We start from the raw sequence: 13,688 nt of genomic DNA on the forward strand, positions 1-13,688 counted from the left end.
CATTGGAGAGCAGGGAGGATTTCTCCTCGCCCCAGCCACTAGCGGCCAATGTCCTGGGCAAACAGCAGAGTGCTTGGCGGGGAGGGGGGCATGGAAGCAGTTTCTAAGTGTCCCCCGCCCCCTCACCCGGCATACCAGAGATCTCATCTGTCACCACAGATCTGTGGGCTTTACTGAAATTGTGCACGCAGAGCGCGCAGGGCAGGCAGGGGTCACCCAGTTGCCAGCACAGTGCGTTGTCCACAGGCGAGAGGACCTGTGTGAACCCTCCTTACCTTATCTCCATCTTCTCCAGGGGGGCCCACGGGGCCAGCTGGACCGGGGAGCCCCACAGGGCCCTGGAGGCCATCTCGGCCAGCTGGGCCTTGGGGACCTTTTTCACCCTACAGGGAAGAGATCTCAGGTCAAACACAGCTTGTCATGGGAACATCCCACCACCAGCTCATCGCCCCAGAGAGGAGGAGCCCGCTGTTTGGGTCGGTACCCTCGCCACAGTCCTAACAGATTTCAGCCAGCTATGCAGAGGGCAGCTCAGAGTCTAGCCCCATGCCACCTGCTTCCAGTGCACCACTGCATCTCATCTGTGCCCATCCAAAAAAGGCCTCCTCTTTTGGAAATGAGGAAACTGAGTCACAGCATGTGAAACATAGAGCCAGGATTCAGCCCAGCCAGCAGGACTCCTGAGACTGCGTGTGGGATCATCTATGCCAACAGCCAGGAGGACCTGAGCTCAGGCTTCCACCAATGTTCCTACCCTTTCAATTCTCTGCAAACTCCCCCTGCCCAGTAGGCATGCACACACCCATCTCTCTTTTCTTGTAATTTTGACTCATTTCCCTTAAAAATGCCCCTGGTCAGCTCAAACGTCCTCCCTATTCTTGCTTTGCTCGGTTTTGCCAGTCTGGGGATCACTCTGAGAGCACAGAACAAGGGGGGTATGCACTGGGGAGGGGGCACAGGAGAGGAAATGTGCACTCCGCCTCGGGATCTGGGGCGGCCGGTACCTACTCGGATGTCAGCACCCTGGCTCATCCTTTCCTGCCTGCATGGTTCACTGCCTGCCCCTCCACTTAGCTCCTGCCTTAGGGTAAGATATAAACGTCTACCCTAAGTAAGGTGCCCAGAATCCTTGGTCCGACATTACTGGTCAGGTTGCTTAGATACCTGGCTTGCTCTCTCTCTCTCGAGCCATTCGGGGAGAATGACCAGCTTTCAAGTGCACAGTACAACTCTGAGAGGTTTCTGCTCAAGTGTTTAGTCTCTTGGAGCAACAAACCCAACTGTTTCCACCCGAATCTGTGTGCGCTTTATGTATCCAATGCCCCACAGAAGGTGGGTTTCTGGCACCAAATTCAGCTGGATTGATGTCCAGTGGTCTCAGTGGAAATGATTAGATGCCATTAGAATGGCCTATAGCAGACTGACCAGATTCCTGGCGGTTTCCAGTGGGAGCTCCCGCCCAGGGAAGGCATCCAGGCCCTTTCCACCCATGAACCACCAAGCCTTGAGAAGACTGTGTCTCTCCGACAGGAACTTATCTGCATGGGTGCCCTGACTCGGTCAGAGATCATCTATGTGCATGTTTGCCCTCTCCCCTAGAACTCCGCTCTTTCTGACATCTGAATGCAAAAGGGAGGATGGAGCTGAAATTTGTCTCCACGGCTGTTTGAATGCGGGGCAGGTGGGAGTTTGCAAAACCGTGTGATGGAAGCTGAACATGGAACACGGTCGAGGCAGAAGCGTGTCGGGGCATTTTGCGGTTATTTGGGGGAAAGTGCTTGGCAGAGGGTAGCCACCGGGTTCCCAGGAGGTGTCTGGACAAGAAGGGACCTGTTGATCTCCTTCATGGACACCAAGGCTGGGGCGGGAGGTCTCATGATGCCTCCACGGGTGACTGGGCCACACTCATGGTCACTGAGAATGTGGCTATGGGGGTCCAGGAAGAAGCTGCTTCTCCCAGCACTTGCCTCCCAGCCCATCTTTTCTCCATGCCCACCCCTAGACCAGTGGAGGGGGCTCCCACCCCAAACACCCACCCTTCTCACGCAAAGACCACCCTGGCTCCTGCCGGCTAGGGGAGCTGGGTATACAGCAGGCAACAGACCCATCCACACACGGCACCCAGAGCCCATACCGAGGCCAAGGCCATGTGTGGACGGTCACAGCTCCGCCCTCCGTGTGCATGTGCCTGGCCAAGATGCTCCCTAGCACCCCTCCAGCTCAGGTGACTCCCCCGATAGAAGCAAGCCAACACTGGGAACTGACCCTTGGGACCTCAGTGAGGATGCTGGGAACACACACGCTTTCCTGGGGGACAAGCACTCATTCCACCCACCTCCCCCATCCCACAAACCCCTGGGGCACGACTGCCAGTGGCAGGTCAGAGGGGGCTAAGGTGGGGAGGGCCCCTGAACCCCCAAGCCAGTACTCACAGGAGCTCCTTTCTCTCCAGCCGGCCCTGGAGGTCCTTGGGGCCCAGGTCTCCCTGGGATTCCGATGGGCCCAGCGGCACCAGCCGGGCCTCTCTCCCCTGGAGATCCCTGGGGTGGGCAAGAAAACAGTTTGTTTCCGAGGCTCTCTGAATGCATGGATTCAATTTCCCAAAGTGCTACCAGGTCCTACTGCTGACCCTCACTCCAGAGCCCTCGGTAGCTCCCAGGGTCCTGGGCAGCACAGACTACTCCGACCAGTGCTCAGGCTCTGGGTTTCTCCCAGCTTCTCCCCTCCTGCAATGCCAAGCACACGCCTGCCTCTCCTGCCCCAGGTCTGAGAACACGGCCTCCTTAAGCGCTCGCCGGGGTGATATCCTCGCCCTCTGGGCTCCCACTCCAGGGCCTGGCACCACACTTCCCCGTGGGATCTGCTGCCCACAAAAGGCTCTCTCTGCCCTGCTCCCCTGTGCTGTATGTTTTGGTGGGGAGGCGCTGTCCCTGGGGTACCGCTGGTTGGGGGAACCTGGCCTAATTCAAGGGTCAGCACAGAGGGAGGCCACCATCTTGTGCCAGGCTCTATTGGAAGGACGGGCAACGTTTCAAAGAAAGGCCTGGCTTCCCAACTGTCATCTCTCTAAAATGGTCCGTGACTCAACTGGGGACAGGTGGGGTCCATTTGTGGCCTGCGCCCAGACCCAGCCGGGGGCTGGGGGGCAGCTCCCAGAGCCCCACATCCATGAAGCAGTCGGGGCTGTGAGATGCTCCCCCTCTGAAGGGCCACGGAAAGTACAGCAGGTGTCACATCTCCATCAGGTGTCGACCAAGAACAGGGGTCTGTCGGCACAGCCCCAGCGCGGCTCCCCACTCTCCCAGACCACAGAGGCGGCTCTGGGGACACTGCATCATCAGACCTCTCATAGCTGGACTCTGAAGGCTGGAGGGGTGGCCTTTCAGCTAGCAGGCAGCACCCTGGAAGCCCTCTGACCCTCGGCTCCGGGGACGGACCTGCACCTGTGCCGGCTCACCTCTGCATGGGCAGCCCGGGCCGTGCAGGTCACCTGACTCTCGAATCCAGGCTCAGGGGTGAGAGAGACCTTCGGTCCCCACAGCCCCTGCCCAGACCTACGCTAAGCACATCAGCATGCGCCCCGCTCCTCGACAGGACCACGCGGCCCTCCTTCCACACCCATGTCTCTTGGCTTTGGTCATGCTCTTGGCTCGTTGTCACCCTGGCTGCCAGCTCGGGGCCCCTGCCCACTGTCCCCCGGGGACCCATAGTGAGCAGGGCTGATGTGCATGCTCTCCTGGCCCTTGGGCCACCCTGTCTTGTCTGCAGACCAGGTTTTGAGAAAGAGGAAGGGATAAAACGTCTGTGCGACTGATAGCACTCACCGCGGGGCCTGGTGGGCCGGGGGGGCCTTCGCTGCCTTTCAGGCCAAGTGCTCCCTGCAGAGCAACGAGAATGAGGTCGGGGCACCATGCGGAGAGGCCCGCGGGCTGGGCAGTGTCCAGCTCCGACCCCGCCTGGCCCCTCACTCACCACTGGACCAGGGAGCCCTCGATCCCCGGGGAAGCCACGTAACCCAGGAGGGCCATCTTTTCCAGGCAGGCCGGCGGGGCCTGGGTCACCCTGAAATCAGAGCCATAGATTAGCTTGTAAGTGATGCCTTCCAAGCAATGCCCGAGACCAGGGTGGGTGGGGAACTGGGCGGGTCTTCCCCTTCCAGATCTTTCTGGGATCAGGTTAGAGTGGGATCAGGTTAGACTGCCTGGGCAGCGGCTTCAGAAGGAACTTCTGAGTTGTGACTGGATTTCCTCACCAGCAGCTCCACACACAGAAACACCACCTGTGCTCACGCCTGGGGCAGGTTCCCGGGGCTGGCGCTGCATGTGGTTTGGGCACAGACTTCATCTCTCTGGGGCCACAGTGGGAGCTGAGGCCAGGTGGCTATCTGCCTCCACATCTACCTGTTTCATACATTTGGGGCTTCTCATGACTTCTCAGGTAAAGGAACATTGGCAGCATCACTCCAAACGGACTTATCACCCAGGATACTTGTTCCAAATATCTTCTAGAATTTTCTCCGGGGCCAAACATGGGAGTAGAGGGGCTCTCCAACCAGCATGCCCTCGGCCTCCTTCCCGAATTCAGAGAGCCTCTCAGTGACTGGGATATATGCTCGCTTACGTCTACACACATCGCACACTCATGCACACGTGCATATGGCACACGTGTGTTTCAGTGCACCTACATAACTGTGCAATTTTTTCAACTGCCCTACTCTACTTGACTGGCTCTACCTCATTATCGTGAGGGTTACTCTTGTGCGTGTGCTCATCCAAAGGGCTGGGTCTGCTGTGTCCCTCACTGAGAAGCTGCAAGGGGAGGTGGCTCGCCATTTTCAAGCCGATACACGGGAATTACGACCCCCCTGGCTTCGGGGGGTGGCGCCCTGAGGAATAAAAAGGGAAGGCAGGATCCACACTAAGAGGTAGGACAGAAAAGCATCCGCTTCCTACTTTTATTATTTATTCTCACGCCTCTTATTATGGGAAAGTTTTTAATGGGTCACTTTCTGTTCAATTATCTTCAGACATGAAGTATCAGAGCACGTTATGTGGCAGCTGAGTGATGGGAGACATGGCCTCGGGGGCAGAAGGCCCAGGACGGGCTGACCCCCAGCCCCGTCACCCTCCATCCCTGTGGCGAGTCAGTTCAGGTGCTCCTTCAGACCAGGCGAAAGTGGGGCTGAGCCTGCGGTCTGGGGAGCAGACTGACATGAAGGGCATTTGTCTGAGAAATCGCTTACTCTGAGTCATTTTAGAGCAGGAGAAAACTCCCTGTTGGGAAGTCAGGCTGGCACGGAAGGCCCAACTAACTCACCTTCGTCCCCTCTTTCCCAGCAAGGCCTGGGAGCCCCTGTTCACCGGGGGGGCCTGGGGGCCCAGGGTGGCCACGCTCGCCCATCGGACCAGTTTCTCCTGTGGGACCCTGTGAGGAAAGTCGGTATCAGCCACAAAAGTTCTCAAGAGACTTGCCAGGAAGCAATTTTCTCTTCCCAAATCAGGGACGGCCGGGGCCGTGGAGGCACAGGGCCCACTGCATGCTCACCAAACCTCATCCTGCTTCACAAATCTCTTCCTTCCCATAAAGAGTCAGAAAAAAGAGCAGAGTGGACGGGGTAGGATGTAACGTGGAGCCACATGCAGGGAAGGTGGCCAGATCGCCACCTGAGAGGTGGGCAGTGTGCCCACATTGCCTGCAGTCCAGGCCACAGCGGGTCAATATCTTATTTACCACTACATTAGGTGCAAGCTTGCTGCCCGGTTTTGCTGCTCAAAGCCACGAGTCTGCTCTGCAGAAAAGCAGGGGCCGGCCCTGACCAGAGCCCAGGGCAGGAGGGCAGGAGGGCAGGGAGGAACAGGTACGGCGGGGCCCTGCCCAGGAAGCCTGCCCCAACTGCCCAGGGGCCGTGTTGGTTCTGCCTGCTTGGTGCTCGCTGATGGTTCAACAGACGGTTCCCCCGTGCCCCCATCTGGCTCCCCATGCAAAGCTCAGCTCTGAATGTCAACAAGCTTGTGGGGCTCAGGATTCTCTGTGAGTTACACCTGCACTTTCCCAATCCTGGGACCTCTTCCTCCCGTTCCTGCGTGGGCACACAACACCAACTGCCAGTGAAACACGGAGGGGCGGGGTGCCACTCACCTGAGGGCCGACAACGCCTGGAGGTCCCGGGGGGCCGGTCTTGCCTTGGAACCCCTGCGGAGAGAGTCAGCGCCTGAGGTGGCCGGGTGGCTCCCATCAGAAGCCTTGCACCCCAACCGCCCGCCACGTCCCCGAATAAATTGCACACGCTCCCGACTTCACTCCAGAGGGCCCAGCTCTCCTGCTCTGTTTGTGCATTAATTTCATGAAGATAATGAAGCCAGACAAGTTAGCTTCACTAGCTGGTTTCCGCCGCCGTGTTTTTGTGCTGAGAAATATATTTTAAAACCGTTAATCTTTATAATGTCACTAAGTGTTCATTTTCCCAGCAGACTCGGTGCCATTTCTCAGCCTCCGGAAGCTCGACTCGGGAGCTACCTCTGGGCTGTTTCTCATTAGCGGCTCTGTGAGACGGTCCCGCGTGTGTCGCTAACACCTCTGCTGCGTGACAGGTGACCTCACCAGCCCCTGGGCATCTGTGGAAATCAGGAAACAGCGGGGGCTTGCTGCTTCCATGACTTGGCAGCGTGAGCGTGCCCTGAGCCTGATTCCACAGCAATTTCTCCCTCTGCCCTGCCCACTGCTCGTGGGCAACGGCCCTGCCTTCACTGTGGATGCTGGCCACGCTACACACGCTTCCTTCAAGGAGAAAGTGGACTGCGAAGAGGAAGGCTTCATTTCTGGGCGCATCTACAGAGCACAGCATATACCAAGGAGAGGCTATCTGCAGGTGCCATGCAACACTGGCGGAGATGTGCAGGTGTGACGCCCAGGAAGCTATTAGCAGAAGTTGTAAGCCCCAGCAAGACCCAGGAGACAAGCAGACTGGCTCACGTGGCTGATAGGCAAGGGCGGTTCCCTGCCACCCCGTGAGGACAGCCACCATGCTGGCATATGAAACTTCATGCTTAGCCGCTGGACCATGCAAATGCATGGCAGATTCAGCATCCCTGCAAATTCTCAGAGGGCTCTTCTCTTTTGGCCCGGGGGAGTTGCATGCAATGCATGGAAATGGCCATTTTTTCAAGTAGAATTAATTAAAGGCAGCGTCTTACAGGGGGTGGTGGACAGGTCGAGGGCACCTCTGTTTGGTGGGCCATGGCGGAAGTGCCCAAGGGGAGCAGGAGCTGGTGTGTAACACAAGGAGGGCCTCTCCGTCTGCCTCGGGGGTAGGACCATTGCTGCTGGCTCAGGATGGAATCAGATTTGAACCCCTTGCCCAGAAATGGACTTTGGGCTCACATCTAGAAGTATCAGCCTCTCTCAGGAAACAACAAATGTTGGAGAGGATGTGGAGAAAAGGGAACCCTCTTACACTGTTGGTGGGAATGTGAACTGGTGCAGCCACTCTGGAAAACTGTGTGGAGGTTCCTCAAACAGTTAAAAATATACCTGCCCTATGACCCAGCAATTGCACTGCTGGGGATTTACCCCAAAGATACAGATGCAGTGAAATGCCGGGACACCTGCACCCCGATGTTTATAGCAGCAATGGCCATGATAGCCAAACTGTGGAAGGAGCCTCGGTGTCCAACGAAAGATGAATGGATAAAGAAGATGTGGTTTATGTATACAATGGAATATTACTCAGCTATTAGAAATGACAAATACCCACCATTTGCTTCAACGTGGATGGAACTGGAGGGTATTAGGCTGAGTGAAGTAAGTCAGTCGGAGAAGGACAAACATTATATGTTCTCATTCATTTGGGGAATATAAATAATAGTGAAAGGGAATATAAGGGAAGGGGGAAGAAATGTGTGGGAAATATCAGAAAGGGAGACAGAACGTAAAGACTGCTAACTCTGGGAAACGAACTAGGGGTGTTGGAAGGGGAGGTGGGCGGGGGGTGGGAGTGAATGGGTGACGGGCACTGGGGGTTATTCTGTATGTTAGTAAATTGAACACCAATAAAAAATAAATAAAAAAAATAAAAAAATTAAAAAATTAAAAATAAAAAAAATAAAAAATAAAAAAAGGAAAAAAAAATAGAAGTATCGGCCTCTTATGTATCCACTTCTTATTAAAGAGCAAGGTCAACACCTGACAAAAGACCTCTCTGGAGGATGTGTCTGGACGCCCCACATTGGAGACCTCTGTCCTGGCCGGTCTGGGGACGGGATGTTCCTGTGTCCGTGAGGGCAGCCAGGCCCGGCACAGGTAGCTGGAAAGTCCCTGTACTCTGTTCCCAGCAAAGACAAGGAGCTTAATCATTCTACCAGCCTCTCTTTGGGAGAAGTCAGAGGGAGAAAAGCACACACTTGGCAAAACCTTCTATCTTGTCTCCTCCTCAGAACAGCATTAGAGAAACATATGCGAAAGCTCAGATGAAAGGTTTTAATTTTTTCTATAAACAAAAGAACAGGGTAATCTGCATTTATCAGCCAGCATGCGCCAAGCAACAGAACACCAGGAAGGTATAATTAAAAGAGGTTTCATCACAATGAACCGGAGGGACAAAGGGAAATTTTTTTTTTTTTTTTTTTTTTTTAGAGCAAGTACTGAGATGTTAAATCTGGCATTCAAGGTCTCATTGGTCACAGGGCCCCCATTTGCTGTGACTGTCTTTCAGAGATCCGTGACCATAAAAATACTGGCTGCAGGGCCAAAGGGGCCTCCCAGCAACCTCTACCATCCATCTGGCGACAAAAGGGCCCTACCTGTCTGAACCTGGGGGCCTCAAGGTCACAGGTGTACCTCACCACAACCCCCTCCCAGGACATGCCTGCAGTAGACGCAGTGCACTGGTTCAAATCCCAAATGGTGCTTATGACCAGGAACTGATCTTACTTCTGAAAAATGCTTTTTGTCCCAACTGAAAACACCGAGATCTTTAACGCTCAGATACCACCTGCTCTGGGCTCTTCTAAAGGGAAGGAGAAGGTGGGCAGTGGGTGTGGGGCAGCAATCTGCTGATGGAGAACATAGCTGCAAGCCCACCTGCCTCCTTGAAGGGCCCCCCTGCCCAGCCCTTGCCATCAACCCGAGGCCAGAAGTGCCCAAAGCGACGAGGCTATGACCAGTACAAGCCCGAGGCCCTCCTGCAGCTTCACAGCAGGACACAGCCCTTCCTGCTCCCTTCCCATCTGAATGCGTGCAGCTCCCACACTCAGGAGGATTTTCCTGAGGAAGAGGAGGCAGTGCCCACATGTGGGGCTGCAGGAGAGGTCGCCAGCCTGTGTCCCCTTGTCCCCCTGTCCCTGCACTGCCAGTACTCACGGTCTCTCCTCTCTGTCCAGGGTGTCCTGGGAGCCCGTCCTTGCCTGGAGGGCCCTGAAGAAAGAGGCAAAGGAAGAAGTTTCAGTGGGTTCTGAGAAGCACGCACCTTTGGGATTTAATGCCAGCTTGGGGTGGGGGGGCAGGTGACTGCTACTTCATTTCACAGAAAATTTCTGCAACAGTCATGGTTTGTCACAGCACCTGTGTGTCACCTCTTGAACCTGCACAGCCTTCCTGAGGGCCACGCTTCACCGCCCGGGGGGGGGATACTGAGGCAGGCAGCATGGGGACCCAGGGCTGTCCTGTCCTGATTGCTGACCGCCAGGGAGATATGGCACCTGTTCTGAATCCAGTTGTGTTCCCAAAACACAGGTTCAAGTCCTAACCCCCTGCACCTGTGAAGGTGACGTCACTTGGGACACTGGGGCTTTGCCGATGTCATCAAGACAAGGTCATACTGCACTGGAGTGGGCCCTAATCCAGTGACACATGGCCCCATAACAAGACAGAGGTTTGAAGACCCAGAGGAGCCCAGAGAGGAGGTGGCCACGTGAGGGTGGAGGCCAGATGGAGAGAAGAGAGCACAAGCCATGGACGGCTAGCAAGCCCGGGGGCCAGGAGAGAGCAGGAGACAGTTTCTCCTGAAGCCTCCGGAAGGGACCAGGCCTGCCAGCTCCCAGGTTTTGGACTTCTGGCCTCCAGAGGATGAGAGAACACATTTCTGCTGTTTTAAGTGACCAAGTCAGTGGTAACATGGCCCAGCGGCCCCAGGATGCTCACACTGGGCCCACCTAGGAGGCCACGTTGGTCTAAATGAGAGAGAGGTCCACGCTTCTGAAAAGCAGCTCTCTGCAGCCAGCTTCCCAGATGACACCCGCCTACTGGCCCACCGGGAGGGGCCTGCATGGAGCCCCCAGAATCCCCGCCTAACAAGGAAAACACATTACTTACAGGGGGGCCCTTGGGTCCAGGGAAACCGGTGGGTCCTTGAGGTCCGTTGGGTCCCTGGGAACAGAGATCAGCCCACTGAGCACAGACGTCCTTCCCCTTCCATGTAGGGGCCCAGCCGCCCCCCACCACTGGCCTCCCAAGTTGTTGGTTCTCTGAGCAAAATTTCTCTCTGCTCCCCTAGACCCTTTCTCCATCCATTCCAGTCCTATCCTTACCAACATGTAACAGGAGGTCAGGCGGGAAGCTCAGGGGGTCAGCAGGGGGCGGAGGGCTCACAGTTTCCCATGCATCCCAGCCATATCTGAGCCCCAAGACCAGGGCCACAGGGAGGGGCCGCTGATGTCAACAGGCAGGAGACGTGACACCCAGTGACAGCTACCACTGACCCATGTTCAAGTCAGGGAAACCCTCTCCTCCAGCAGAGTCAAAGGCATGACTCCCTCGCCCCAGCCGCCTCCAGGAAGAAAGGGACAGGGACATTCAAGGCAAGCCCAGAGATGCTCGCGGTGGGCCCTGCGATCACAACGCTCACCCGTTCACCCGGAGGGCCTGCTGGGCCATCGCCTCCGGAGTTGCCCTAGGGAGGGACGGAAAGAGCAAGAAGAGCTTTATGATTATCCATATTAGTACTGCTTGTGGTAGAAAGACTCCAGCCCATGGCTTTGCTGGGACTTCAGAGCCACGTATGGCACACATGCACCTGTGCGGTCACCCGGATTCTCTGGAGAGCAGAGAGCACCAGCCACGATCCCTGCTCCCAAAGGCCACCTGTCCTCTCCTCTTCACACACGTCAGACACTGAGCTGCTGTTTACAGGGCTGTGACATTTCCCTGAGGACAGTCCCCTGCAGGGGACAAAGTCTGTGCTGCCACCAAGAAATGTATTGGACACTCACATGGAGACAGGACACGGGCCTCTGTCCCCGGGCCCCCACAGCTGTGACAGCGGCTGCCCCATGGCACTAGTGGCTCTAGTAGGACAGTTAAGTCCGTGTCCGGGAATGTGACGCACCCCGGCGCTCATCGTGGACAAATGTGTCGTGGCCTCTGGTGTGCACACACCGGTAGCCTGGGGGCAGGCCAGCTCTGCACCCCAGCCAATCAGCAAGACCCACGTCCTTGGAGGGGATGCATTTGGGAATGGTGACCCGATAGGACAGGGCAGGCCACATGGATAATCAGGGTAGTTGGTGGCCGTGCCTCTTGGCAGGAGGGAGTGATGTAGGAGGCAGGCTCAGGCTCTCCCTTAAGGCAGGAAGGACTTTCTTTTGATTTCTGGCAAAGATCTCTCTATAACTTAAAACCCTTTTCAAGAAAAGAAATAGGACGTGCCCACCAGAATTAGATGGTGAGTACCCAGATGGTTTGGCATTTGTGCACAGGCCGAAGGGCCCAGCCTCTGGAGGCCTCAGGGCCGCTGTCTCAGAGGTTCCAGTAGGGTTGGCCCTTTCTGCCTCTGCTCTCGGGGCCAAGGCACAGGGTTTGATGCAACCTGACCGTCTGAGGGCTGCTGAGCCAGCTCCTTCTTAAATACCCTCAAGCAAAAGTCCTTTTTGTTTGTTTCTCCAAATGCAAAGGCCATGTGTCACCCGCAGGTACACGATATGTGGGTAGGCAGCACCACAAAATACACCAAAAACCTACCTTGGGGCCAGGCTTCCCAGTGATGCCCCGGGGGCCTCGTTCACCCCGCGGACCCTGCAGGGGAAAGACAGAGGAAAGGTGAGCTCTGATCATCCCCGCCCTGGGGACCTCCCACCCCCTCCCACCGAGTGTGCTCCCCACAATGTGTTCCCGCTTCTGGAAGCCCAGAGGGTGGTTACCGTTGGGCCTCGTTGCCCCCGTGGTCCCGGCTTCCCAGGCGTGCCCTAGAACCAGAGAGGAAGGGGCTGGTCAGTCCCTCAAGACACCTGCCGCGGCCTGGGTGGCTTATGGGGAGAGCACTCAAAGACAGGGGCAGGGAAGGCCCGCTGCCCTTATCTTGGCTTCCACGGGAGATTTTTCAGGCTGAGAGACTTCACCGCACATTCAACACCCACAGCTTTGTATTCCTACACAGGCCTGTAGAAATCCAATTTTCTTCCTGCAGTCTGATGGATGTTTACCACCATTATCCGGTTTCCTATCTGGTTTCCTTTCTGCAAGCATCGACACCCCACCCCATCCCCCCTCTCTCTCCCAGAGGCGGGGGTGGTGGTGGTGGGGGGAGCGAGTGGGTCATTATTGCAAGAGAAGAAAAGAACGTCAACCCCTTTCATACATAATTTACTTTTGCTACAGTTAAGAATATTAGCCATTAAATTTTCAACAGGCTCCGCAGACAAGCAAACTTGCAACTCGATATATAAATCATATACCCAAAGCCATTTGCTTCTCTTCTAATAGAATTTGGACTCCTTTTTCTTGTTGTCGTTGTTTTGCATTTTCCAAACCACGGAAAACAGATGCTATGCGTGGTTTTTTTTCCTCTGAAGCAAAGCTCTGAGAGCTGGTAAATGCAGTTTACCTAAGGCATGGGGAAGCAGTGGGCTGAACGCCACCCCAGTGTCCCCGTGCCTCTCGACCGATTTTCCAGAATTTTATGACAGTTTCTCACGATAAAGCCCAAGACAGGGCTGTGTCGCTAAAGGCCACCTGATACGCTGCCTCTCACCATCTTTCACTTGTTTGCTGCCAGAATCAAAACGGCTTTTCTGCAGCCTCTCATCTTGAAATGAATTTAATAAAACAGCGTATGATGATGAGATAATTATGTTGCCTTGTAACAATGCACTCTGGCTTCCCTGCTTTAATTATACGGCAATATCCTTTGGCTTCAAATAAATATTTGCATACAAAAATTAATAAAGCATTTGCTTTCTTCCAATGGTAGCCTCTCACCAGCGTCGACGCCAGGGCTGGGTACCGGCTGCTTCTTGGCATTTGTGGGTGCACACAGGTGCATGCCTCCGCACCCCAGCCTCCACCCAAACCCCTGCCCTTGGTCCCTGGCCCGCTGTCTTCCCACAGAGACTACCCACCCTGGCACAGACAGCAGGAGAATCCCCGCCGTGGTCCACTGGGGCCTCCCAGGTCCTCTTTGTAATCTGACCCAAGCCAAGAGGCATGGACGCTGCTGCAGAGATGGTGCCCCCTACCCCTCCACAGTCCCCTCGACAGCTCGCCTATGAGCACTTGTCCTCACATCCCCATGGGGGAGGCACACACTCCAGCAGAGAAGCCAAACGCAGGTGGCGTCTCAGGACTCCTAGTCCCCCTCAGCCACCAGCCCCTTGGGGCCACCCTCCTGGTCAGCGGATGGCTCAGGATAGGCGAGGAGCAGGCTCCACCCACACCAGGAACTTCTGCTTCTCACCACCCTCCCCAAGATTCTCATCTAA

General features: G+C 55.8%; 1 protein-coding gene across 2 annotated transcripts in view; it reads right to left on the reverse strand.

Annotated features, from left to right (window-relative positions):
- COL5A1 (collagen type V alpha 1 chain) overlaps positions 1-13,688 on the reverse strand; it is a 151,054-nt gene that overhangs the window by 29,573 nt on the left and 107,793 nt on the right. For both annotated transcript variants that reach the window (XM_072778551.1, XM_072778550.1), the window contains exons 33-43: positions 12,132-12,176; positions 11,953-12,006; positions 10,841-10,885; positions 10,309-10,362; positions 9,358-9,411; positions 6,139-6,192; positions 5,317-5,424; positions 3,973-4,062; positions 3,825-3,878; positions 2,433-2,540; positions 276-383 (exon numbers count right to left, since the gene is read on the reverse strand). In XM_072778551.1, the coding sequence (XP_072634652.1) occupies positions 276-383; positions 2,433-2,540; positions 3,825-3,878; positions 3,973-4,062; positions 5,317-5,424; positions 6,139-6,192; positions 9,358-9,411; positions 10,309-10,362; positions 10,841-10,885; positions 11,953-12,006; positions 12,132-12,176 (774 nt within the window). The remainder of the gene's footprint in view (positions 1-275; positions 384-2,432; positions 2,541-3,824; positions 3,879-3,972; positions 4,063-5,316; positions 5,425-6,138; positions 6,193-9,357; positions 9,412-10,308; positions 10,363-10,840; positions 10,886-11,952; positions 12,007-12,131; positions 12,177-13,688) is intronic.

The sequence above is a fragment of the Canis lupus genome, chromosome 16 (assembly GCF_048164855.1).
Source record: "Canis lupus baileyi chromosome 16, mCanLup2.hap1, whole genome shotgun sequence".
Taxonomy (NCBI): domain Eukaryota; kingdom Metazoa; phylum Chordata; class Mammalia; order Carnivora; family Canidae; genus Canis; species Canis lupus.